General features: G+C 42.5%; 1 protein-coding gene across 3 annotated transcripts in view; it reads left to right on the plus strand.

Annotated features, from left to right (window-relative positions):
- The window catches only part of DLGAP5 (DLG associated protein 5), a 152,952-nt gene that overhangs the window by 44,557 nt on the left and 81,838 nt on the right, over window positions 1-26,557 (plus strand). For 2 of the 3 annotated variants that reach the window (XM_069208536.1, XM_069208538.1), the window contains exons 7-10: window positions 1,217-1,302; window positions 23,283-23,518; window positions 24,801-24,922; window positions 25,017-25,149. In XM_069208536.1, the coding sequence (XP_069064637.1) occupies window positions 1,217-1,302; window positions 23,283-23,518; window positions 24,801-24,922; window positions 25,017-25,149 (577 nt within the window). The remainder of the gene's footprint in view (window positions 1-1,216; window positions 1,303-23,282; window positions 23,519-24,800; window positions 24,923-25,016; window positions 25,150-26,557) is intronic. The other variant, XM_069208537.1, reaches the window with a different exon arrangement.

Genomic DNA, 26,557 nt, shown 5'->3' on the forward strand with positions numbered 1-26,557 from the left:
GTTATTGTAATTCTATTCTAGTGAACTCTTTCACATATTAATTCTTGCAGCCATGAAAAGGTCTTGATGACGAAACACATGTCGGCTGTTGTTATTGGATTCATCCTGTCTTGGGAAGAATAAATCCTAACCGGCAACAAGACGTGTTCTGAACTTTTGACATGCTTTGTACAGTCTAGACTTTTTGGACTACTTCGGTGTGCCTTGATAATCCAAAATAAATTTGTTCAGTCCCGATTGGATATCCAGTTGGGACAGCCACACCCTTGGTGGTTACATGTGAATTCCAGTATGGCACCCAATGGACATCAATTCAGACTATAAGATACAGTTTCCCCCCCAGCAATTATATGTACGCATAGGATGTGCGACCCTGGAAGCACAGACATCTTTTTCTTGTAGAATTGTACCTCATATTCTTCTCTCAGCACTCAATTGAACCATGTTTGATTTGATGAGAGTAGAGAGCACAGTGTTAAGACTCGTGCATTAACTGCAAAGCGCTTTGCTCACATGAACACCTATGTGACGCACAGAACATGTTGCAGTGTAAGTAAATGTAACCTTATGTATATACTCCTCCTAGGTGCCACTCCAATTGTTCTCTAGTTTGTAAATGATTCTAAAATATGTTTTTTGGCTAATCTTGATTAAGTCTAAATGTGAAGGAAGAAGGACACTAGAAGAGTACTGTTTATTTCAGTTTCTTTTGTTCTCCTCTGATTATCCTCCCTCGAACGACAAGTCGGAAAATACCTCATGATTATGATGCCTGTGTTGTGGGTTAGGATACTGAAGAAAAACTGCACAATCTGGAGATTTGGTCTTGGTTAAGTATAGTTCCCCCAGGTTCTAACAAAGTTGTGTTAGCTTGAATGCTTGCTGCTCTTCTCGAAGGCGCTGATTGTGCAATTCCTATGGTATGCCAAATGAGGATGCTGGTCATCAATCCGCATTTGAACTCATGGCTCCAAAAGCGCAGGTCAGAATTCTTCAAGTAGAAATGAGCTCATTGAAAATTACTGTTGCATAATGCATCCTGGACTGTGTAAAGTATTTTTTTTCTATTATTTTATAGAATGAAAGACGTGTATTATCAAAGTGAAGTCTACCTCTGTCCATATAGTTACATTTCTTTAATGGAAAGATTTGGTTTGATATCTCTTGGTACTTTTCTCACATATTTGCTCATAACTCTGTTGTGCTTTACGTTCAGGTATCCCCCAAAGAAAGACTGATCCTAAAGAAAAAAGCAAAGTAAGCGATTCCAAAGTAATGGACACCAAAACAGTAAAACTGCAGGTATTTTATTTTTCAAAGACCAATTTGTTTTGAGAGCGTAAGAGAGAGAACACGAGAGAAAGTACATGAGAGAGAATATATTGAAACATTGGTCCCAAGAATTGTATTGGCATTTCGCTTGTGGAATCATTTAAAAACAAAAAAAAAGTAGATTTTGTCTTTCAAGACATCACATGATTGATTTTAGTGAAACTGCATTACTTTTCAGTTTCAATTTATGTGGCAAGAAAAGTCCACTTAGGAATTTACAATGCTAATAGATCTAACTTGAGCAAATGCGATACCCATTCCAAATGCTTGTTTAAAATGTCAAGTCTTTTCTTCCCCCTTTTTTTTTTTTTTTTTTTACGCCGCGGGTGGAGCGTAGTGGTACTAACAGTTACAGAGGCATAAATACTCTCAATTAATGGTTCTCCATTTACTCCACCTTCATATTCCGTTTTCCTCAATGGTCCTTGCAGAAACACCTTCAATATTTGGTCCAATTTCAGGCCAACATTGTACCGTGACTTTTAGGCTGGGTAAGTGTGATTGTAGTAAGAAATCAGTCCATCCATCTCTCATGCCTCCATAAAGGTACTGACCTCTTCCATTTAGTCTGAGGCTCTTCCATTTAGTCTGAGGCACTGAGTCTTAACAGATGACCTACAAGACTTTTTATATTGTGGCCCAGTTGTTTTTGTTTTCCAGTCAGTAATATAACTTGTAATCCTGCTATAGTTCCTGAACTAAGATCAGGGAAAAGGAATACCGTCTGCCACCTACACATCATCTATTTCTGCTTAACTGTTCTCCCAGCTGTTCCTTGTCCTCCTGTTTTCCTCAGAACAATCGACTGTTCCTATATCGCATTCACAAAACCACTTTGAATCGTTTTGTGGGAATTCTGTAAACATTATTGATATCCACTGGGAAACTTGGGTTACCAGGATTCCCTTTTAGCAAATGTTGCACTTCATGTACCTAATGTGTTTTGAATATTGTGGAGAGGTCCTGGATTGGTGCTTTTCTTCTGTGGTTTTCCAGCAGCTTTTAGCTTGGCCTCTATCTACATGATATCCAAGTCTGTATATTGCTGGAATTGTGTTTCTGGAATGATTTGGACTCTCTCTGCAATATCCAGTACTCCTATTTTCCCTTTTGAATTTAAAGAGCATATTTCAGCCCCAAAACTCCTGTACCTCTTGGCTTTCAACGTTGCTCTTCAAATCTAGGTGCAACCTATATCCCAAATTGTGCATCCTCTCTAAAGTGGGTTGCCTAAGCCTTCCAGCCCTCTTGGTCATAAAGACTAAAGTCTCGTAGGTAGTACAAACAAGGGGGACAGATGGCAACTTATATAAAACCAAAACTGAAAAACAAAACTAAGCTGTCATGAGGTTCATTTACACTCTTATGTAAGAGTGAAAGCAGTAGACCCCTTGAGGGGAGAGGAAAGGACTGTATAAATACCAATGGGAGACTCAAACTTGTTAAAGTGTGGGTTAGGAGCCTGAACAACTGGAAGGGTGAAGAATTATTTGATAAATAAAGCTATCATCTAATAAGTGTGAGGGGGGGGGCAACCACAGAGCACAGCCTGGTGTCAATGTTATAACCTACTCCTCTATCCATCCATGTTCCCCAAGGAGTCTCCCCCTACCTCATCCAGCCTTTGTACTCTGTCTGGGCTCCCTTCTGTTGCAATCCCTGGGTATTTCCAGGCCTCCTGGACCTCTGACCACATCTCTGCTTTTGGGCGCAACCCTTGACTATATAGTGACCTCATTCATTTAGACGTTCCCCCATGGGCCCATCGTTTATTTCCAAGCCATCACAACTTGTATTCTTGTTATTACTAAAGCCAGGTCCAGGAATCGAGAGACAACTCTGCATTTGCAGGGTCTGAGGAACAGTCCTAGCAATAAAACCCCTAGGCTGCACATAAGAGAACGGTTCAGAGTGGTATTAAGTGAATTGATCACTGTATTCCAGAACAGTTGCAGTTGGGGGCAGTTCCAGGTCGTATGGCAGAAGTCTGCATCTAATAGTTTACATTTGGGGCAGCCGCGCAGGCAGCCTCCATAAATAGGCTGCAAGTTATGTGAAGTCATATGGGCATAGTTGAATTGGATATATTTTAATTGCATGTTTCTGGAGACAGTCTTAAGATACACCAGGGCCCTACTCCACTCAGTCCATATGTTTTGTCCCAATGACTCCCCAAATCCCTCTTGGCCGCTAGGCACTGGCAGGATCTATGGACCATAGCGTTCAATGACCTGTAGAACCACCTCATGAGGTGCCACGCCGTACCCGTGGATATCAGCATCTGTAGAACCTTGTGTATGGTAGGTTGGTCTCATCCAGTCACTCACAAATCCCCAAAGGTCCGAGTCGGTGTGCCATAAGTTAGGAGTTGACCCGCAGGTAAGTCTTATTGGTCTACCAGTTACTCTGTTGGGACTAGAGTTCCCAACTGAAAACAGTCGCCGACTGTTATCAAGCCGGTCTCGGTCCAAGCAGACATCAGTCCCTTTCTGAAAAAGGTGAGGGGATCACCATGGGGTAGACCTGCCAGTGGCAGGGCATGTGCATAAAGAGGAGTCCCGCTGTCTTCCGCACGCAGCCTCTCCAGCATCGTAAAGCTGTTGCCAATAACCACCTAGGTTTGGGTGTTGCTATTTCAGGTAAAGTAGCTTTATCAACAGTAACGCTGATTGTGAGCCAGTCCCACTGCACTGGATTCTTCTAGCCTGGCCCCATCTAGCTACTGGTAGACCCCCTGCAGCTGTGCTACCAGGAGGTATAACTCAAAATCAGGCACCCCCAAGACCCCTTCGTCAGGTGTCAAAGGAATTCGAAGGAGACTCTTTGCCGGTCTCCATCCGTTATCAGTTCCTGCAATAGTGAATGTAACTGTCGGAACCAAGAGAGGCGTACACCTATCGGGAGGTTGGTGGAAAAAATACAGTAACCTCGGGAGCATGACCATCTTAGACACCGAAATCCTGGCCGTAATGTGCAGTTTAAGAGAATGCCAGAAAGGGAAGCAACTCCTGAGTGATCTAAGGCCTTACACCAGATTACCCTCTCAAAGGTCTTCTAGTGAGTGGAATATCTGGATACCCAAGTACATAAAGGATTAGGGGGACCAAGCCAGTTCCTGCAGGATGGTCCATGACCTCTGGGCTCCTGGCGTCCGAGGAAATAAGCCGGTCTTGGCCCCGTTGTCCCAGAGGTAGGTATGTGTAGCAAATTCGCCCAGATGTCGTAAGGTGGTCTCTACCCCGGCAGGCCATCTGCTAAATAGAGTAGGAGGTCGTCTGCATATAAAGAAATGTGCTCCTGACGCTCCGCAATTTTTTTTATTTAAAAAAAAAAAAAATTGTGTGTGCCTGTTCTCTCCCGTCGAGCTCTGCCAGCGGCTCAGTGGCTAATGCGAAAAGAAGGGGTACAGGGGCAACCTTGCCTAGTATCTCTATAGGTGCAGTATTGTGAGGAAATGGTAGAACTTGTCTTGATGCGTGCAGTTGGTGCAGAGTAGAGCAGTTTGACCCAAATGATACAATGCTCTCCCAATCCCATCCTATGCATTACCTCAAATAAAAAAATCCCACTGTACCAAATCAATGGCCTTTTCAAGGTCTAATGATATTAGTGTGGCCCTTGACTTGGATTGTACCTCCAGTTTATAAAGGACGTGGTAAAGTCCCCAGAGGTTAAGGAAGGTGCTGTGGGAGGGGAGGAAACCGTTCTGGTCTTAATGTATCAATATAGGCGCGTGGGGGTGTAACCTGAGGGTTAGGATTTTGCTAAGAAGTTTGAAATACATGTTGAGCAGGGACGGATGATGGAACATTGTAGTGGGAGCTCCGTGATTCCGGGTCTTGGAGATGGATTACGATTGCATCCTGTGTGGACGCAGACAGTGTTCCACATTTCAGAGAGTCTGCATATAGCAACTCCAATGTTTGGGCCACTGTTTCTGCAAATGTGGAATAAAACTCAGCGGGTAAACGTCAGCTCTTGGGGTCTTCCTCAAGGCCATTTCTTTGAACCAAATCCCCTCTGTTGTCAGTGGGCCTCTTGAAGCCTTTTGGAATTTACAAGGGAGTTCTCGCAGCGGAAGCTGCTGTAAGAAGGCCCCTGGGCCTCTAGGCGTTCATATAACATTTAGTAATATTCTCTGAATGTGGCATTAATAGTCTTGGGTGAGTGAAATATTACCTCATCAGCCCTTAGGATCTGGGTGATGGACACCATGAGAACCTGGCTTATTCCCCCGGAGTAACAGTCTACCTGGTTGTCCCTCTTCATCATGTGCTCCTGCAATGCAGGACTTAGAATCATGACAATGCAGATGTTCTAGTACAGCACTATATTATTCCAGAGCCTCTCAGAGGCAAATTATCATAACCTTGTCAGTGTCCAGAGCACCATGGATCCTGACATCCAAAGTCTGCAGTTCCCCCTTTCAATACCTTCTTGACTCCTCCTGATTGACTTAAACAGTGACCTCGAACTACCACTTTTGAAGGCCTCCTACTCAACTGAACTTGAGGAGGCAGAACACACGTTTTGGTCAAAATACTGGAAAATGATTTCCCCCAGAGTCCTGAAAGCAGGCATCCTCTAGAGACAAATAGGTTCAATCACTATGTGGTGATCACCGGATGTTGCTCCACTGGCCAGAAGCCCAGCAACAAGGTACTATGATCCGAGAGGGTAGTCCCTGGATACTCTGAATGTGTCACACATTGGCTCAGTCTGTTTGAGAAAATAAATGTATCTAGTCAGGTGTGAAGTTGAAAAATAGAGGTTTAGTAGGAATAATCTCCTGTCATACAGTGTTGGGTTCTCCAGGGGTTAGGGAGTTCCCACCGATCTAACTAGTCTCTAAAGCCCTCGGTCGTCCTGTGTGCCCACTGGTAACGGAGGTGAGCAGCGGTCTAATAGGACGTCTTCCACGCAGTTAGTCTCCGCCTACTGGTAGGTCATCTGTTATCGGTGGTGCTTACAGGGCAGAGAGCAAGAGAAGGAAGGCTACCTATTCATGATTCGGGGCATAGACACTCCCTAAAGAGATGTCCCTGCCCAATAACTTTCCCTTAAGGAAAACATACTGGCCCTCAAGGTCAGTGGTGGAATGAGTGAGTTTGATGGGTATCCACGCTCTGATCCAGATCAGTGCTACCCTATTGTCAGGAAGATCCCCCCCCCCCCCCCCCCCCAAGTTTCCTGTAACATAGCACTTGTACGCCCCTTCGCTGCAAATGCCTATGGATGTTTGAAGGCTGGCCCCATACGCCAGAATATTCCAGGTCAAAGTGTATGTTGTTTATCCTGCATTCAAACAAATCAAGTGTATATCTCACCAGTCTCCCAGAGCCCAGCCTCTCACTTCCACATGTGGCGCATACCCTGAGACAGATCATAAAGAGTACCCCCAACTGTGAATCCCCCGAACCCAAGAGCAATCCAGCAATGGCTGTCTGTGGAAAATGTGTAAATTTACAAACATTGTCAATAGGATGCCACCACCAGTTGTCTGGTAGAGGCCAGTCTAGGAGGGGTAGGCCATATAGTAATGTATGGGACAATGCCGCATCAGCCTCTTACAAAGGCACTCTACAAGTACATGTATCTGACCAATTACAAAGACCAGAACCTCTCCATCTAGGCCTTAGGGAAATCACTGAGGTCCCCACTCACGAGTCTGAGCCCTGCACTGGGGCTCCCCAAAGGACTCCAATTAGTAAAACATTAATAGCACAATTTGTCCTGTTAACAATAGGCAACAGTCCAAAGTTACAGATCTCTGGTCTGAGGGGGTGCCAGAGACTGAGCCAGATCTCTATAGTGCAGCGAGTTCCACTACTGCTTGAAATGCACCTTCACGTTCCTGATCTGTTGACTGTGATGGGGACTGTTTCTTCAAACATTGGCTCCTCAGGGCCCTTCTTGTGCGCTTCAGAGGTCTGCGCCTGGGTGCCTTTGTGTTGCACTGGGCCATCACAAAAGTGCGTTGTTCCTTCTAGCACAATTCTGAGATTGGAAGAAAACTGCAAGGAGTATTGTAGGCCCTCCACCCTGAAAGTTTTTTTTTTTTGTGTTTTTTTTTTTTTAAAGCTTCCAAGACGTTTTGCTTCGTTTGTATGGCCGCAGTGAAGTCTGGGAATACTGTCACATTGTTATTGTCCACTGACGGGGCCTTTGGCCCTTGCCTTCTGGAGTATAGTAGCTCAGTCCTTAAAGTGGAGTAACCTGGCCACCACAGTGCAAGGCAGGTGTCCAGGTGCAGGGCCGGCTGGTACTCTAGGCCCGCCCCAGGGTGAAAAATTATGTGAGATGGTTCGGAGCGACCTCTGACCTGAGTCCGTGATCGAGGGACATCACCATGCTCCCTCCCTCTATTCCCTCAGGGAGATCAACCACTTGGCTGTTACTGCGGTTGTGACTCTCCACATCCTCCGCCTGATTTTCTAGGGTGCGGACCCTATCGGTCAGATCTGTCACCTGGCTGTTAAGTCTTGTGTTCAGGTTGCAGTTCACCCATGGATGTCTCCATTGCCTTTATGTCGTCGGCCAACTTGCAGCAGTCCACCTGCAAAAGACCCAAGCTCACCAATAACACACTGATGTCTTGCTGAAGAGTGTCTTTCGTAAGCTGTGGCAGTCAGTATTTTGTCAAGCTTGGAGATGTATTGCTTTTGGTGGAGGGTCTGGCTCTTCAGTCACTTCAGCTGGGGGTTGTGAGGGCTCCACCACACTCTGCTGGGGTCCCTGCAGGTTAAGTCTTGGGTTTCCACTTGGGCACAACATGGCTGAGGACCTAAGGTGGGCAGTATTGTGAAATAACTATCTTGGGTCTGTGAAGTAGTCTGTAGTGAACTCTGCAGTCTTAGGGACGGGTTTCCAGTTTTGGCCCACCAGGGCTGGAAGGTCAGTAACTACAGTCTGCCTTTTGTGTTCCACTTTCACGCGTGAGGGGCTGAAACACCTCTGAAGTATGCCTTGGAGAGAGTGTCACTACTGACCTGAGGTGGTGCAGGTCAGGTTGTCAAGTGGGCCCATCAAGCTTGAGGGAGGGGCAATGCTGGGGGAAGCATCTAAGAATCAATGGAGCAAGTGGCGATGTTGAAGGGCACCAAACGCAATCCTTAATAGGGTGGTCTGTTATGGGTCGCCAGCCAAGGCGAACCGGGCAGAGAGACCTCCTGCTTCAGGGGTGCCAGAGCCCAGAGTGTCAATAGAAGAGTGGTATATTCAGCAGTTGGGGGGTGAGGGGGTGCCTGAAGCCTGCAGTATCCCTCCAATGCCTGTGCTGGACCCACAACCCAATATTTCCACTTACTAATGCTTTTCAGTTGCTTCTAGACATTCAAGTTAAACCTGTACTAATGTACTTGGCCCATAAGTAAGCTACAAACAATTCAGAATAACCCAAAGCCCACTGTCATAGGACTGTCTAAAATCTATTAACTTTTGAGTAGTTAGAACAAAAGGATACCATGTATAACATTGTTCAATACAGGTGTTGGTGCTAACTAATCACCATATTAAGTGAATGCCAAGATCCTACTTCTTTAGAACCTTCTTGAGTACTTTGATCTGGAATATTTTTTATGGACTTAGAAGTGATTTCACAAGCTTTGAGATTAGTTTCTCATCACTGTTATAACAAAACCGTTTCTCGGGCAGTGGACCATCATAAACTGATATTTAGATGTCTTAAATCATCCTTTCCCTCATGGACCCAGTCACACTTTCTGGCAAGTGCTTGCTTTTGAGAAGGTGATCCATTGACAGTGAGCCACCCATCCATGTAAGTATTCAGTTTTTCAGTCATTGAAGCTCAATTTTAATCTAATTATATTTGCACCCAGAAAAGTCAGCCCTTGTGGCCTCATTGCCCTCGGTGTCTCACACAAAACTAGGTCTTTCAATATTTTTAGTTGTATTTATAAGTATGGGAGATTATTTTTTTCCAAAATAGCTAAAATTTCAGCTACTTCACCATTTCTAAAATCTTCTTTGTGAGTGGTCAGATTGAATACTGTGATCTATAACCTCCAACTTTGTACAGTTAGCATCTGAGTGTCTTAATGTCTTCTTTCTGCTTTCCTTAAACTCTATATTTTTGTTACACTGTTGCTGTGCCAACTACCACTTTGAGCAATCAATTCTTTGTTGCATATAGGGATTTTTATTACAGTCTTTAGTATGTTCCGTGTTTAATATCTTGCAAGCCACTGTCTGGTACTTTTCTTTGCTTGACACTTCTGTTTCCTCCTTTGCCATGCATTAAGGCGCAGTGTATTTGTTTACAATTTTTTTCCCAGTTCTATCTATTGCTGTTGTGCTGATACCCGAGACCTCATCTGGATCATCATTGATGATTTCAGGATCATTTGTTGTATTTGCACCATGATCACTTCATTAATTTGGTATAAATATTTTCCAAGCATACTTCTTGAAAATTGATGTAAACTGTCCCTAATTCAAAATAGATTGTTTGCTATCTTAACAAAAATCTGTAGCAGAGAAAGATTTTATTTTTTTAATACTGTAATTAAAGTGGACTGCAGGTCGGATACGTTGTATTTCAAACTTATCCATAGGCTCCTAGCATAAACTGCTGTGGCCACCTGAGATCTTTCAGCTTGGAAGGGGAGTATGGTTCTTGGAGTTGACTTTCTGCTGCCCTGTGCTAGCACAGCAATTTTGAAGAGGTATCAAGCTGTGAATCAGGGGCTGGCTGTTGTAATAGCTATCCAGTGAAAAGGACCCCCATACGAAGAGTACCTCCATGGTTGTCCTGTCTTCACCCATCTCAAAGCTGGTAGTTCCTTGTTTGGGTTAAGGACGAGTGGTGCGTGGGAGAAACTTGTTAATCTTTTGGCTATTGATTCTGAAGATTCCTGTGGCACTAACTAAGTCTCTCTAGGATGTCAGTGGAGGCTCCTTCCAGGGGCTCCGAATGTGGTAATAGGAGCAATTCCATTAAAGGTTTGGTATTTTTCCTTAGTGGTTTGTTTTTCCCCTTTAAAGTGTTGTTTTGTAGAAATGGGCAACACTTATGCGTTGTTATATCCTTTTTTGTACTGTAACAAGTGGGGGGGGGGGTTCTCCTATCGACTTGTGCAGCCTGTAATTTGCCTCTGGTCAAGGAGCTAGAAGCCACCAATGACTCCTGTCCATCTAATAGTTCTGGCTATGAATGCTTACTACTGATATTAGTGACTCCATTCCTAGACCTGGTGTGTGTTTCCTCTTAAACATGAGCTTTTTCACTGTGTGTTTATGCGTTAATAACTTGTGTTATAAGAGCAAGTGGTGAATTGTTGCTCAGTTTGAATGTTAACCTTGTCTTGTTGTCGTGTTTGAAATTCGTTCTTACACCTGATATAATTGTAGCATTGGGTATTTACACAGAACACTACAAAATATGTTCTTTATGCTAGACCCCTTTATTTCAAATGCAGAAGGTGTGTTTCTTCTGATGGATTGTCTTGATCACGAGTCAAAGTTGTGAAATACAAGGGTATGTATGCCCTGCAGTGTAGAGGGAGGGAAATGAGAGTTAAAAAATATAGATGTGAGATTTTTACGTAAGTAAACAGTGGACGCAGAGTGGGCTGGCTGGAGGAGATGGATAGCATAGAGTATGTCAAATGCACATATTTGCAGATACTTACAAATGCATTTACAAAGGAGTTTTTGACACGGAGAGCCAGAGTGAAAAATCAATGACCAAAGGTCTGTTTATTTTTGCTGCAGCAAAAGAGGACAGGTTTACCACTGGCATCCCAGGCCCGAAGTAAAGTGTGCTGGCATGAAGCGTTTAAAAGTGATATTTATACTCGTACATCAAAGGATACATAAAGTGTGTAAATAATGATATACGTCATACAGATATTTTAAGGAGTTAATCAGTTTTCCACACACCGGTTCCATTCCCAGCATTTGTCCTCGACTCCCTTCTGCAGCTGAATGACTCCCCACATTCTTGAGACCCTGCAAAGGATTGCGTGGTTCAAAGGTATAGATATCAGCCTTTCCCTCCCCAAAATACAACAGCCGAGGTCAGTTAGTTATTTTGAACACATGATTATAATGAGTAACGTGCCCCAGTTAGGGAAAGAAACCAGCTGCAAGCCTGTGGTGTGGAACCAGGCTTATTTTTACTTAAACAAATATACATAAGATAACATATGTGATAAACAGTGCGTTCAGAGAGGAAAAAGTTCAAACTTACACATGTTTAAAGAAACGAATCAATTCAAAATGGATTCTAACAATCGACCCTTTTTGAGTTTTTTTTTCTCCCTGAACATAATCAAAGTTTGAATAGTTCTAAATTTCCTCATATATGTTGAATTTTACTCCTACTTCATTGAAATTGACATTCATGGGGACATAAACAACCGATGGGTATGAGCAACCAGTATCTGTAGTGAGGATAGTGGGATCAATAGCCATTAGGGAATTTATCTCTTCTCTCTGCATCATAGCTCGATTGGTTTCTAGTATTTTCACTGGCGTAAGTTTACACAATTTTTTAAACAGGAACAGAATGCAGGTAAGCACTGTACTAACAAACAGCTTAATATAATAGCTATTATTATAAAAAGTATGTCTTTAAACAACCAGCCCCACCCCCCAAACCAAGACCATAACCATGATAAACTCAAATTGCCTCCTTCATATTGGACCCCCTTTTCAAATACCTGTACTGCTTCTTTTATTTTCCCAATATCCAATTCTATCTCTGATGACTTGTTGACAAAATAGCAGCACTTTTGCTGGTACTGATGTTGGATTAAAACACATACTCCTCCTTGTTGTACCGTAATCAAGTCTAGGGCAAGCCGATTTTGTATAGGCAATTGGGCTGCAGAGTTTATCTCTAGCTGTACACTTCCTATGGCCTCCCTGGTGGCATTAAATGCAATGGCTAATTCAGCAGACATGTTCATCATTGCCAGTTGTAAGTCAAAAAATCCAAATCCTGGAATAAGAACATGTAGTACTTGAAATACCCAGTTCTTTTGTTCCTCCAATATGGGTGTCCCTCGTTTGTACCTATGTGCAAAACTCCCCATGTTAAGGGGCTGGGAAGATGATATATTTGATATCACAGTAATGTTGGGTGCCAAATATGCCAGTGAACATATCCCTTCCCAGTTTAGAGGGAGTACTTTATATGCAGTTCTTCCACATACGAAGTACATGCCTCCCTGGATTTGTGAATTTATAATACTGTATTTTATTCGGGGCAAACCCACACACTCCGGGGTATCATGCTCAGAACTATTGCAATACTTGTAATCCTCCCAAATTGTATTTAGCAATGATACATTTGCCCAGGGTGCAACATAAGAACATCTAGCCGTCCAGAGGGGGCCAAGGAAAACCCGGGATAATATTACAGGTGAATTTTTCCCATTTCTATCTTGTTCCCTGGAGGGATCATATAACAATCCTTCTGGATCTACCAGAATCTCATTTTCTCCCACAGTCAGGTTCCAATAATTTACAGTGTAATTTTGCTGAGTCCCATTAATTAACGCAGTCCAATTGCTGTCTATTTTCTCCTCTCCTTCAAGATCCCAATTCCCTGTTTTGATATCAAATAACAAAGTGTAAACACATTGTTCAGGTGGGATCTTTCCCATGTGTTTTGCCTCTGGATTTTGTCCGTAAAAATAGGTACCAAAACATATGGGAAACATTTTAAGTGTGGCATTTTCTCCAGGCATCGGGGAGAGCTTGTATTCTGCGTGGGTATTAGGGAGCACCACACACCTAGGGTACCATTGATATTCTTGTTGGTCACATCTCCAAGTGGTATTTGGTACAAGACACACTTCCCCTCTTTCATATTCGCTTGGTGATACTGGTACTTCATAAAGGCCTATAGGGTCATCAGGGTGTCTAGACAAGTGCCGTGAAATCCAGCAGTCAGTGAGACTTAATGTCTCAGCTACCCTTTCCATGAACCTTTATCAATGGATGTAAGGTAGGATTTTTCAACAATGATGCAACACCACTGGACATTATACATATTAACATGAGGGTCACTAGGTACTTCATTGTTGTTTTGTAGAAATAGTTATAAGGCCACTCTTCTCTATTCTCTCGAGGGATATTTGTCCTGCCAAATGGATATATTTTCATAATGTTATTCTGCTCTCCTCCTTGGTCCTACAACCTTTCTATGGTGCCGTTTTACTCGTCTCAACCGCCTATGTGTGTTCAAAAATATACCCACACAATTACCAAATATGCAAATGCAAAATATTGATATCACTATACTAACAATCATATATGTATATATACAGATAAGTGAGTTTTCCTTCAATGTTCACCGCCGTGCTTTCCACTCTAGCAGTTAGGCTTCACTGGTTGGTCCATGAACAAGTTTTTCAAATACTGGACGATAGATGTTGGCTTGATCCTAGGTCCCTTGTTTTCTCCTTGTCGAGTTTTAACTCCTGGTGAGACTCCACTCCCAGTGAGTAAGTCGCGATACTTCAAAGTTCGTCTTCAGTATAGTTCGTCAGTTTCGTTCAGTGTCTCAGCAAAAATGAGGGCAGAGGCCAGCAATTGCAACCAGATCAGTGATGTGCTTGGATATTTAACAGAAAAAGGCACCTTCTTTACCGCTGGGACTACAAACCGCACCAACCCTAATGACTGGCCGCTTCCGTAGAATTGGTACTTGGTTTTTCTCGCCAGTCACAGAACTGTTAACTCATTTATCCACTGCTCTTAGCACAGATGATAGCGTTGCACAAGCTGCATCCCACCCACTATGCTTGTGTTCTCGTTGAGACAGTTGTTCTGACCAATGTTCTGGTGTCGTTGCACAGGCTAGTCACCCGTGTTCATGTTCATGCTGAAAGTTTAGTCATCACAGTCATTTACAACCTCGTCGCCCAAAGTGTGCGTAACAACAGTGAGGATAGCTCGTTTTAATGCTGGTACGTCAATGGCATCGGAAATGCCTGTGGCGGTGAAAGCGGGGAACTGTAATTCATGAAGGCAACCGTGCCGTATTCTGCTGAGCAAAGGATTCCTTGGCCATTCAGAGGAGACCTCAGTTTGCAGTTCCAAGCTAGGAGCTATCAGGGTGATGTAAATGTAGCTTTTCGTAGGGGTCACCACCTTACGCACCCTCAGAATTCTGTTCATTTGGGTGGGCGAGGACGCAGATTGTATCGATGAGTTTGTTGATCTTCAAACAGCAACCCTTCGTCACTGGGCTGCTGTGTCACCTCAGGAGCAGAAGTAGCAGCTGCAGAAGCCCCTCCTCTAAGACAAGTAGGCAAAGCTTGCGCCACAGTGTCCAAGGTGTAAGAGAAGTATGCACAAGGGCGTTGTCTCCCACCTTGATCCTGTTTCAAAACAGACAATGTACAGCCATGCTTTTCATGCACAAATAAAACAAATGGTTTGCTGTAATCCGGATTACCCAATACAGGAGCAGAGCACATCGCCTTTTTTAAATCCTGAAAAGCCTCCTCACATCTGTCAGTCCAAGGTACAGGAGAGGGCACATCTGAAAGTGTCAGAGCAGTCAATGGTTTTGCTATAAGTGAAAAATGTGGAATCCACTGTCTGCAAAAGGATGTAAATCCCCAAAATGCTCGGACTTCAGAAGGGGTGCGTGGTGCAGTCATTGTATGAACCAGTTTAATTCTGTCTGGATGTAATCTCCTTCCCTCCTTAGAGAGGAGGTGTCCTAGATAGGTGACCTCCTCTCTACAATACTGCAATTTTGGGAGGGACACCTTATGGCCCAGGGGTGCTAAATGATGTAATAATGCAACAGTATCAGTCTTACATTGTGTCATGGAATCTGAGGCAATTAAAATATCATCAATGTACTGCAACAGTGCGGAGCCTGAAGGTGGATTGAATTGGTCTAGTTGCCGTTTAAGACATTGACTATATACACTCGGGGACTCCACAAACCCTTGAGGAATTCTGGTCATCGCGAATGATCTACCAAAAATCGCAAAGCTAAACAAATATTGAGATTCTTCGGCAATTGGAATGCTAAAGAACGCGTTCTTCAGATCGATTACGGTGAAAAAACACGCAGAGGGTGGAATCATGGTGAAAAGACTATTCATGTCTGGGACCACGGGAAACTGGGGAATTACTATTTTATTTATCTCTCGGAGATCAATAACTAATCGATATACTGTGTTATCAGTAACTGATTGCTCACCATCTAATCTATTAGCATCATTTTGTTTCTTTACAACAGGAAGGATTGGACTGTTACATGGGCTGCTCACTATTTCTTTTATGACACCTGCATGCACAAGATCAGATATGACTGCTTTGAGCCCTTTTTCGCTTGATTTAGGTCATTTGTATTGAGGAACACGAGGTAACCGGGCACCTGGTTTGATTTTTATTACAATAGGGTCAATATCCATAATGCCTACATCATTTTTACCTTTGGCCCATAAGCGAGGGTCTATTTCCTTTAGCTCTGGGGGTAAGTCATATTCCTGTGAGAACATGCACCGAGTAGGTGAAACACTATCCATAGTTACATAGACACCATCCATTAAACAGTGAATAACTGCATTTAATTTCTTTAACAAATCTAATGCAAACAAGTTTTCATTGCAACCTGATGTTAAGGAGAGTGGCGTGTGTACTGTAAATTGGCCTACAGTTACTCTCTTAGGTGTTGAGATGGGGCTCACACGGGGATCCCAGAAATCCCAATTGATGTGGTATGAAGCCCAGACAGGGGAGCCCCGGGGACTGCAGAATGTGCAATAGATGTTCTGGTGGCACCAGTATCTAGGAGAAACTTATGGCCCTCTCCTTCGATTTTTACATCAATGTAGGGACCATTCTGATCTACAGGAATACTTACTCGCCCCTGGCCCTGTCTGTGGCTGTCCTAATAATTGTAGGATTCAGAAAAGGAATCATCAGCATAATATTGTCGTTCAAATGCATTGTCAAAAATATTAGTGTTACGCGGGACCTGGTTCTCATTCTGCGAATTCTGATCAGTTATATCTCTTCCTCGTGCATTACCTGCCGCGTTCCCTCTATTAAGTGACATACTTTGTCTTCCTTCCAGTAATGGGCAAGTATCACGCCAATGTCCATCTTTCTTACAGTAGGCACATTGGTTGATATTCAATCGGCGGTCTTGGGGTTGTGCAGATGCACCTCGGCCTCGACCCCTTCCCCGTCCCCTTGGTGGGCCACCCCTTGGCTGAGGGGTTGTATCCCGCTGGGGATATGCCTGCTGTAATAGTACCTTCTTCTTCAATTCTTTTACTGACTTCTCATTCTTTTCTAATTCTTCCTTGTACCTGCTCTCATAGTATTGTGCCATCTGTAAAATCTCTGCCTGTCCCTTCGTCATCCACGAACTCTCTGTTGCTTTTAATTTTTGTGATATTTCAGGTAGAAGGCCATTAACAAAGCGTTCTACAAATAGTGTGACACCTGTTACGGTGGTGAGGTCTTGACCGCTAAAATCTATGAAAGCTTGTTCAATTCTAGTAAAATAATCTGGGACATCTTCACCTATTTTCTGTTTATAAGTGGCAAGTTTTCCCCAATCCACAGTCTGAAGAGGTATAACAGTTTCTAACTTAGTCAATATCCGGTTAGGTAAATTTAAAATATCCTGATGCGGCAGGGATCCTGGTGCCCTTTGTGCTTCCCGTGCTTCTAAACCCCAACCCATGTATTTCCCAAAGTAGGTGCATCATCTACTCTTCGAATTTTATGCCAAACTTCAGGACCCAATAAAACACCAAAAAAAATACAATGTCTTTGAGTGTCATGGTGGTGGTGGAAATGGCAATTCTACGGTCCCGATAGAATCCAGCTGGATTCTTTCGAGGGTCTGGCAAGTCTTTTTTTTTATAGCCATTACCTCCTCCCTTTTCCATGGGATATGGACAAATTGGGCCACCGGTACAGGAGCTGGTTGTCCGGCGACAGCTGCTGCTGCAACTGCAGCTGCAGTGGGAATATCAGGGTGTACTTCCCTCATTGGGTACCCCTTGTCATATGTATTGAGAACATCTTCTCTGGCTATAACACAAATGCGTACTCCCTCAGTTATGCCGTTACTATCAAGCATACAAGCCACACTGTCCCGCCATAATTGGCGTAATTCTTGTTCATAAGGGAGAGGGGTAGAATCTGTAATACAAGAATTCCAATCCCTCTCCAATTTTTCAATCCTGTACTGTAGTGCTAATTGCTGTCCAAAATGTGACATCTGTTGTATTGTGTTCATAATATCGGTGTGGGTGTAAATAGGATGTGCCATCCAGTTCTCTGACTGATTTTTGATAACCCGTTTTCCCCCTCCCCAATAGTGGAGCGGGTGCTAGGGGGCGAAATCGACTTCATAGGTGTGCTCCATATGGGTGAAAGTGGGTGAGTGGTTGTACACCGTCAGCGTTGTCCATTTGGGGTATTCGGGGCAGGGGACATTATTGGTAACTTTGCAGTGCTGGCTGGTAGTGGTGGGGCAGGTGGCGGAGGGATTAGGACTTGGGCTATTGGGGTGGCTTGGGCTAGAGGCTGTGGTTGCTGTGGCACATGCTGCTGTGGTGGTGCACCTATATTTCCCAAATTGTGCCCTTGCCCTTGCTGCTGTTGCTGTGCCCCCATGATAGGTTGGGCTACTGCAGGGGGTGTGTAAGGTGGAGGTGCAGTAGGGCTATTGTCTAATAGCTGTAGCAATACCTCATCTTCCTCTAATGTATGTTTGGGTTCTGTTGGCTTAGATACATAACTTCCCTCCACCTGGGCCCTATGGACTCTATCTTCAGACTCAATTATTTTCTGGGTTTGGGAATGGTGGTACAGCGCGGCTTTCTGCATGATGGTTCTCCGTTTTTCCTTCTCTAACAGTTTATCTGACTTAATTTTTCTTTTGGTGGCCTCCATTTCCCATTTTCTGTATACCTCAAACATATGTTGTCTAGCCTTTTTATGAAACAAACATTCCTGTAGGTAGGTTAGTTTCTTTAAATCAAAAGACCCATCCTCCGGCCACTGGAGGTCAGGACAATGTCTAGTATATCTGCGCCATATACTATTATACAAATTATTCTCTAAACCATAATCCTTTAACATGTCCCACCCTGGTGTTCCCTCTTTTGGGATCGGTTGCTTTTTATCTAAACGTGGCACATGATTTCGGCGAAAACAAAGACATAGCCCTTGCCAACATTTTTTATTTCCCATATCTAACCTTTTAAATTTCAAAATGCAACATGCCCCAAAGAAACCCTTTTTCAAATGTCTACCAACTTACAAATTGCTCCAGGCCTGGGCAAACTATTCAAACAAAAACACGTGTGATACAAATTGTCAAATGGTACCTTGTACAAATGCAAATTTACCAAGAACTAATCATTCCCAAAAGTGATGTTATCCAAAAACAATTATTCTCTCAAATGCAAATTAAAGCAGACAAATAGCCAGTGAGGAACAGTCTTACCTGACTATCTGCTTTTTCCTGGATTTCTCTCCGGCCGCCCGTGTCAGACTAATCAGCCAAGATAAAAACCGATGTTTCAGGGACTTCGCTGGGACATCATGAAAAAGCGGGGAGAGGCCTGCCCGGTGGATAAGATGCAGCTGCTTTTTGAAACTAAGTCTTTGTGCAGGGGCCCCTGGAACCTACACCTCCGGAACGGCGTCCCCCCACTGGCAGCATGTCTCGTGACAGAGCTACTGAGGATATCCACTGGAAGGTCCCCGTTCGGGCGCCAAATTGTCAAATGCACATATTTGCAGATACTTACAAATGCATTTACAAAGGAGTTTTTGACACGGAGAGCCGGAGTGAAAAATCAATGACCAAAGGTCTGTTTATTTTTGCTGCAGCAAAAGAGGACAGGTTTACCACTGGCATCCCAGGCCCGAAGTAAAGTGTGCTGGCATGAAGCGTTTAAAAGTGATATTTATACTCATACATCAAAGGATACATAAAGTGTGTAAATAATGATATACATCATACAGATATAGTAAGGAGTTAATCAGATTTCCACACACCGGTTGCATTTGTCCTCGACTCCCTTCTGCAGCTGCCTGACTCCCCACATTCTTGAGACCCTTCAAAGGATTGCGTGGTTCAAAGGTATAGATATCAGCCTTTCCCTCCCCCAAAATACAACAGCCGAGGTCAGTTAGTTATTTTGAACACATGATTATAATGAGTAACGTGCCCCAGTTAGGGAAAGAAACCAGCTGCAAGCCTGTGGTATGGAACCAGGCTTATTTTTACTTAAACAAATATACATAAGATAACATATGTGATAAACAGTGCGTTCAGAGAGGAAAAAGCTCAAACTTACACGTGTTTAAAGAAACAAATCAATTCAAAATGGATTCTAACAAGTAAACTGACAGCATGGAATGATTGCCTGCTTATTATCACATGATCTACTTTCTTACATTTTGCACCTCATCCTTCTTTTTTTTTTTTTTGGTCTGGATTGACAGTGCATATGCCTACATGACTTATTATTCGGTTCTTTAAAATGCAAATTGAGTGTGCTTTGCCTCTGCCCAAAGGAGTATTATTCTCACTTAGTTATTGGCTCTTGATAGTATAATTCCACCTCCTGTGGGTGGATGCCTTGTATTGCATGAAAAACATTTTTTTACATTTCAAGTGTACGTACATCAATGCCATCATAAATTCTGATTATCCAACATTGTCAAAGCCAATATGTCTTGCTTTGATATGCCAATCAAGGCATGCAAACATGCTGTTGGCATGCACTTAAACAATAACTCCAGAGAGATAGATAGATGGATATATATATATATATATAATTTTTCTTCCTTTTTCGCTCTTGCTATTTATGACCTCACTGTTTGTCCTGTTTATTACGTGTCAGTCAATGCTGTCATTCACTTTCCCTTTTCACCGGATGTGTTGTGTATACCTCTGTCATTGGTCACAATAGTGGTCAAAGTAGAATCGTTCCTTATTTTTGGCCAAGCCGTACTGTGTCAAAAAGTTAATGGGAGCTGATCAATAGTTGTAGGGTATAGACTTTATCTGTACACCAGTCAATAGTCAAACTACTGGTACTGGCTTTTCCTGTGTCAGTCTGGATAGTCTGTTTTGGAACTGTAATTCTGTGGGGGGGGAGGGGGCAAAATGTATCTGCATAACGTTTAAACAGACCTCTCACCAGACCTCCAGTTTTACTGACTTGCATAATCTACTATTTCTAATGCGCTTGACCCATACACTTTTCTCAAATTTTGTGATCCTAGGCAAATAATTTTTTACTGAGTCACTTTTTCTTCATTATCATGTATGAGAGCATTGATCAATATGAGTTCAGCATGTCTGCTGTACAAAAAACCTCGTTTGATTTAATAATAGACTAAACATCTGTTCTTTGTATAATAATGTAGCCCACTTATAGGGTACACGTGGTCCCCTGACTTCCCTCTTAGTTCACTAATTGCATTGTGGGGATTTGAATAGTTCCAAATTCATATTTAAAAACTCTCACTTTTAATATATATATTACCATTGCATGATGTGGTAGTGCACTGTCACTTACAGGCAGACTTTTTTCCCCATTGAAATAGTAGAATCTTTCCCACTGACATGTAGTTTTACTGCTAAATCTATATATAGTGGGATAACGATAATGTGTTGAACTCTGCTTTCAGCAAATGTTTATCATTTGCCATCACCAAGTAAAGCATTCTGATTTGTTTTGATCCTATTAAACTCTTTGTTTCCACCTCACTTCAGAATTCCAAAAAAGTGCTTTCCTAACTACTGAAATATACTTTGAAATATGTAGATGGGTCATTTACAAGCTGGTTAAATGTTGTCTGCCCAGCATTATTGTCAGATAGCTCACTTTACAAAATTCTCTGCCCTTGCAGTCGGAGAAAGGAAAAGTAAACCCCAAACGCCTGAATAAATTGAGCAACAATTTAAAACATTATGCCAACATTTAACTCTTGTCTTTGAACACACTGCAAACGTGCCAAGAAAGATTTAAAGGGATATTTATTACTCATTCTTTTTCTGAGTGAACAGAACACCCGTTCTATGCCAGCTCAAGCTCTCTCGCTAGTCCAGGCCAGTAGGCCCCAAACATAGCTCACCTTGATAAAATCGGACTCGCCAAAGTGAGTGAGTAGGCCTGTTGAATTCATAACTAGTTGAGCACCCTTAGTTGCGCTCTCCTCATATGTATACAGTAGCCCAGGGTTGGACATTAGTTCATAAGAGTCATTGGTAGCCATAGCTGCAGTCTCCTTTTCCTCCCTTCCCTGCTAAAACCATTGTAGTTTCCAATGTATGTATCTTTGGATTTGGATCCAAATAACTTCTGATAATGCGTAAAAGTGGCTTTGTGTTGAACATAGCTGAAACTATTTCCAGTAGGTTGGTCTTCGTTCTTGGGGTATTCCACCTCTCTTATTAAAGAGCTGCGGTCAAGGCCAAAGTCACACTTGCACAAAAGAGCTGGCCTACCAATCTTCTGCATGCTGATTCTAGTCTCCTGGGTATGTAATATGCCCAAATGGCATCCGATTGGCTGTATTCTGTTTCTTGTAAGATATAAAACTGAGTGGATATTATGGTATCCCTACAGACCAGAGGGACAGTGCATGCACCTGTTAAGAACTAGTTGCCAAAGACTACAGGAAGATGCCTTTTCAAACAAATGGTCTAGCTCCCTGTAAATGTTTAGTGACCATTTTAAATCCGAAGAGCGAGTCGGCGTAGTTTCCGAATATAAGCTTTGCCAATTTGGAATCCATCTTTCAAATTTGAAGAAGCACCATTTATCTCTTCAAAAAAAGCTACAAATGTAGATATATCAACTTGGCTGACTTTGCTAAAGGATTTGGGAATGTTATCTGGATCGAGCAAGACACTTACAGCTGCTGCAACAGAAACAACAGGAATGTTGGGATACTCTGGGTCATGTTAAAGGTACTGCCATAGTCTAACACAGTCCCTGCAGGTCAAGCTGCTCGCTGTACTGCTGTGAGTATATTCAGTTATTTAACCTTGCTAGAGGAGAGACTTGTTAAGAATGTCCCAAGTGACTAAAGATTAAGAAGAATAGAGAGTGAAATTCCTCTATGGGGAAGAGAATGTGACAGTGATAAACCATTGAGGGTGACTAGATGCCTTTGGAGCACACTAATACCCAAAGCATGTGGCCCAAATTAAAAGGTCCTTAGGGTCCATGGTCTGGGGTAACCTCCCTGATGGTAACTACACTGTGCCTTGGAGACTCTAGCCAAGAGAGGATAGAGCCTGCTGACCTGAACATGATCCCTGGCACTTCCAGTTCCGAGGGTCCCTGGTTCTCATGGATGCCAGGCCTAAGCTATCCCTGCATTGTCAAATGTGGTGCTGACCCTTCTGGGGCCACTCCACCGCCACCCTGTGACCAGCCTTTGTGACTGCCATATTGTCCACTTTGGTGGAGCTTTCTGTAACCCATTGGTTACCATGCTTCAGTCTCCAAGGCAAACCAGATCCATATGACAATGCTCTCAGGAGGATAGCCCAGTTGCATTTGACTGCTGAAGACTCTGTAGATCTGGCCTCTACTCCTCGCCGCAGTGCCAGAGTCTACTCTTCAACCTCAGTTACATTGCTCATAACAACTTTCTCTTCACCTGCTTTCCTCTTTGTTCCATGTTTGTGCTTGGTCTATCACACGTTAATGCTGTTCAGTTTGTTCTAGACATTCAAGTTTACCCTGTCCCTCCAAGTTGAGCACTGCATGCTACCTCGCCAAATTTTCATTCTATTTCACTGTGTTCACAGTCCTCCCCACACAATCTTGCATATAATTTCTTCTCCTAGGGCCAGTCAGCCATTGCAGTACACTAAATGTGATAAATATTTTCTGCACTAGTTTTCAAACGCAAGCAATTAACTACAACACTTTTATTTTTACTTTTTATTTTTTTTCTAGAAGAAGCCAAAGGAAGAAGTTTCAAGAGAACCTACCTTGCCACGGCCTAATCTTACTTTAGTCGAAAGGATGGAAAAAAATAATTTGGCACAGAAGGTGGAAGAATCCTCTTTTGCTCCTCTGAATTTTCAGTTTCAGCCACTGGATGGTATTTCGACATATAAATTAAAACCTATGACTCCTCACTCCACAAATGCATTTCTCAATCCTTGCTTCACCTGGAGTCCTGCAAACATGTGAGTTCCTTTTTGTGGTTGCTCTGTTGTATTTAGAATGTTTGACTTTGAGCTGTTCGGACTCTTCTTCTAGACTAGACCACGAGGGCTCCGTGCTAGTGTTCCTAATTATTCCCACTACATAGGCTATTGAAACTTTGGGCTTGCACAGTGTGTGAAAGTCAGTTCAGCAGGGGCTATTCAGATACATTAACAGTGACAGGACATCAAATTCTAAATTGATTTTGTATTCCTTGATTGGTTGTTTTTTGGTGATCAAAATGGCAATTTTTTATTAGGTTCTTGTTAATCTAAAAAGTGTTGGTTGTAATTTTTCAGTTCTTAAAAGGATTGTGCTCTGTAAAACTAAACTGATTTGAGTTGGATGCCACAACCAGGAAGATTAATGAAAGAACCATGTCCAGCATGATAGGTGTGGGTTCTGTCCCCAGTCTTAAAGGATACTCTTTGATCGCCAATCATGCATCCTCCACTCCTCGAGCATCCTGAGTTCTTTGGTGATTTGCTTAATATACTTTTGAGACCAGACGTTTTCAACACTGGGACTGAATTGCTTGTAAGACCTTTTAGTTGATGGAACTTTAGTTGCGTTAGAATTATGTAAGTTCACCCCTCCCCACAAGAACTTTCCTTAACTTTGATTTACTCAACTTGCTTAACGAAAGACTGTAGATTTGAATGCGCCACGTCCTATTACCCATAAAAGAAATTACTGGAGTGTGGATTTGGAAGCTCGTCTTTAGTTAACTGGGGAACACAGTAAATCATAACTGAAGATATGGTAGCTGTCTTTCTTCAATACTTGCCTTGCAACTGTGAAGCATCTTCTATGCTGCTCTGTCAGCCAAGGAAAGAGTTGCTGTGTTCTGGCGCAGAGCTTTTTAAAGGACACAACCTATTTCAATTAACTTGAAGATGCATAGTTTCACTTACTGTATGAAACCCCTGTTTAGTCTTGTTTAACTTCATGCTTAGGAAATAAGTCCAGGAATGTACCAGCAAAGTGTAATCCACTTGACATAGGTGAGGTACTTACATAGCACACTATCATTTGGTTGCTGTTTAATTTCCTACTTGCAAGAGAATGTAATGTATTTGGCAATTTGGAAAATAAAATGAAAAAATGAATGTTAATTTGCAGGATTTTATTTTGCCTTTGAATTATGGAAAATACTATGAAATGCCTACAATGTTAAAGACTATAGTCTTATAATGAAACCCACTTCTGTTATTTGGGGTTCACTTAATTTGCATGCATTTTAATGTAATATTTTTCTTGTAGGGATACCATAACAAAAATCTCTGATGCAATGGAGGAAGGTGGAGAAATACCAGCTTGTCCACTTTCACCAGCTTCAAATCTGGGTACTGAAAGCACAAGTTCTTTGAGCTCAACAGAACAGGGTATGCTTTTGTGCTAGTATTGTGGTGTCAGACGAAACTCCTTTAGACATTGGTTGATGTTTGTCTAATTACAATTGTAATATGTCTGTTTCAGAGGGCCCATCTGAAATGCAACAGATGTCTGAGCCTGCCGTTGAACTGTCCGTACCTGTTGCTGTTTCAGAAACTGCAGTCGTAGAAAAAATGTCTAAGCATGAGGAAATCAAGCATGATGTTCCGTACTTCAGGTTTGTTGGGATCTTCGTTTCTTAGGTCGTGCCCCATGTATTCTAACTTCCCCCCAGTGTTATGATCCAAGATGGAGTAGGGATTTAAATTTAACAATACCTGCAATGCTTTAAATAAACCTACAGTGCCTTTTGTTGCCATTGTCCTCTTGAACATTTATATGCCTAACTCTGTGTGGGAATCATTCCTCTGTCATGTTTTAAGAGATTAATTGGGTGACGAAAGGGGTTGCCTAATTGTAGGGCATAATTTTAATTTTGCCTGTAATACAGACATTTTACAGGAACAAACACATACTCTGGAACCAAGGTCATGTCTGCAGCGCTTAAGAAAGACCCACAACTTTGGGTTAATTGATGCTCGGAGATACCTCCACCCCAACCGAAGAGATTGCTCTTTTGTTTCACACACCAATGCCATATATTCACCAATAGACTATATTTTAATACCCACTCACTCTTAATCATGAAAGCTCTCTGTCCAATCATATTCATGTTTGAATAGAATGAGAGAAAAGACCCTGGCCACAAGAGACACTGGGCATCTGAAAGCAGGCACGCTAATGGATGTGGTACACAGGGCGACACTGGTAAAAGCAATACAGGAGTTTTTCAATTACAGTTCTAATATGCCATCTCCACCCCATAACATCCCACCAACTAAGGTTAATATGCAGCACATTTAATGACAACATACAAGGTGTAGCCATAAGCATTGAAGTAGAAAATGCTAGAGAGTAAAGGTTGGTTGACGACAGACTTATGATACTCTAGAGCAACAGGATAGAGCAAACGCAACGCCAACCAGCTACACTGAGAGGTCTGCTCAAAGCCCACAGAATAAATTGAGCAGAGGATGCCTTCTTAAAACAAGCCAATGTTCCTGTAATAAGGAGGACAAAGTAGAAGCACTAAATACACTTACAATGTATTAAGTCGCATATTACAAGGTCAAAAAGAAATATTGAAAGTTGGAGATTAACCACTCAAAAACCTGTGAGTGGCTGCCCCTCACAAATAATTAAAGGGAGGCACTAGAAAGTCTTATTGAGATTGTCTTGGTCAGACGTATAATAAAATCTAGTTCAACAGGAAAAACCCCAAGACCCAATGGTTCCCCATCATTTTCTGTTTGTCCCCTTTACACCACCTTGGAAAACAACTAACAATTCTAATTAATAAAAGTGACTAAAGCAACAGGGTTCACACCCACCATGAACCAAGTAGATCTAATAATAATCCATAAGCCAGGGAAGGATTCTGTACAGGTCACCTAAACCAATGGCTCTGTTAAATTATGATGCATAAATATTCCCTAAAGTATTTGTAAATTGCCTGGGGACCATTACGCATCATCTCATTGACCTAGGTCAAGTGGGAGTTGTTTGTGCTAGATAGTGCCGCTACT

The sequence above is a fragment of the Pleurodeles waltl genome, chromosome 9, assembly GCF_031143425.1.
Source record: "Pleurodeles waltl isolate 20211129_DDA chromosome 9, aPleWal1.hap1.20221129, whole genome shotgun sequence".
Taxonomy (NCBI): Eukaryota; Metazoa; Chordata; class Amphibia; order Caudata; family Salamandridae; genus Pleurodeles; species Pleurodeles waltl.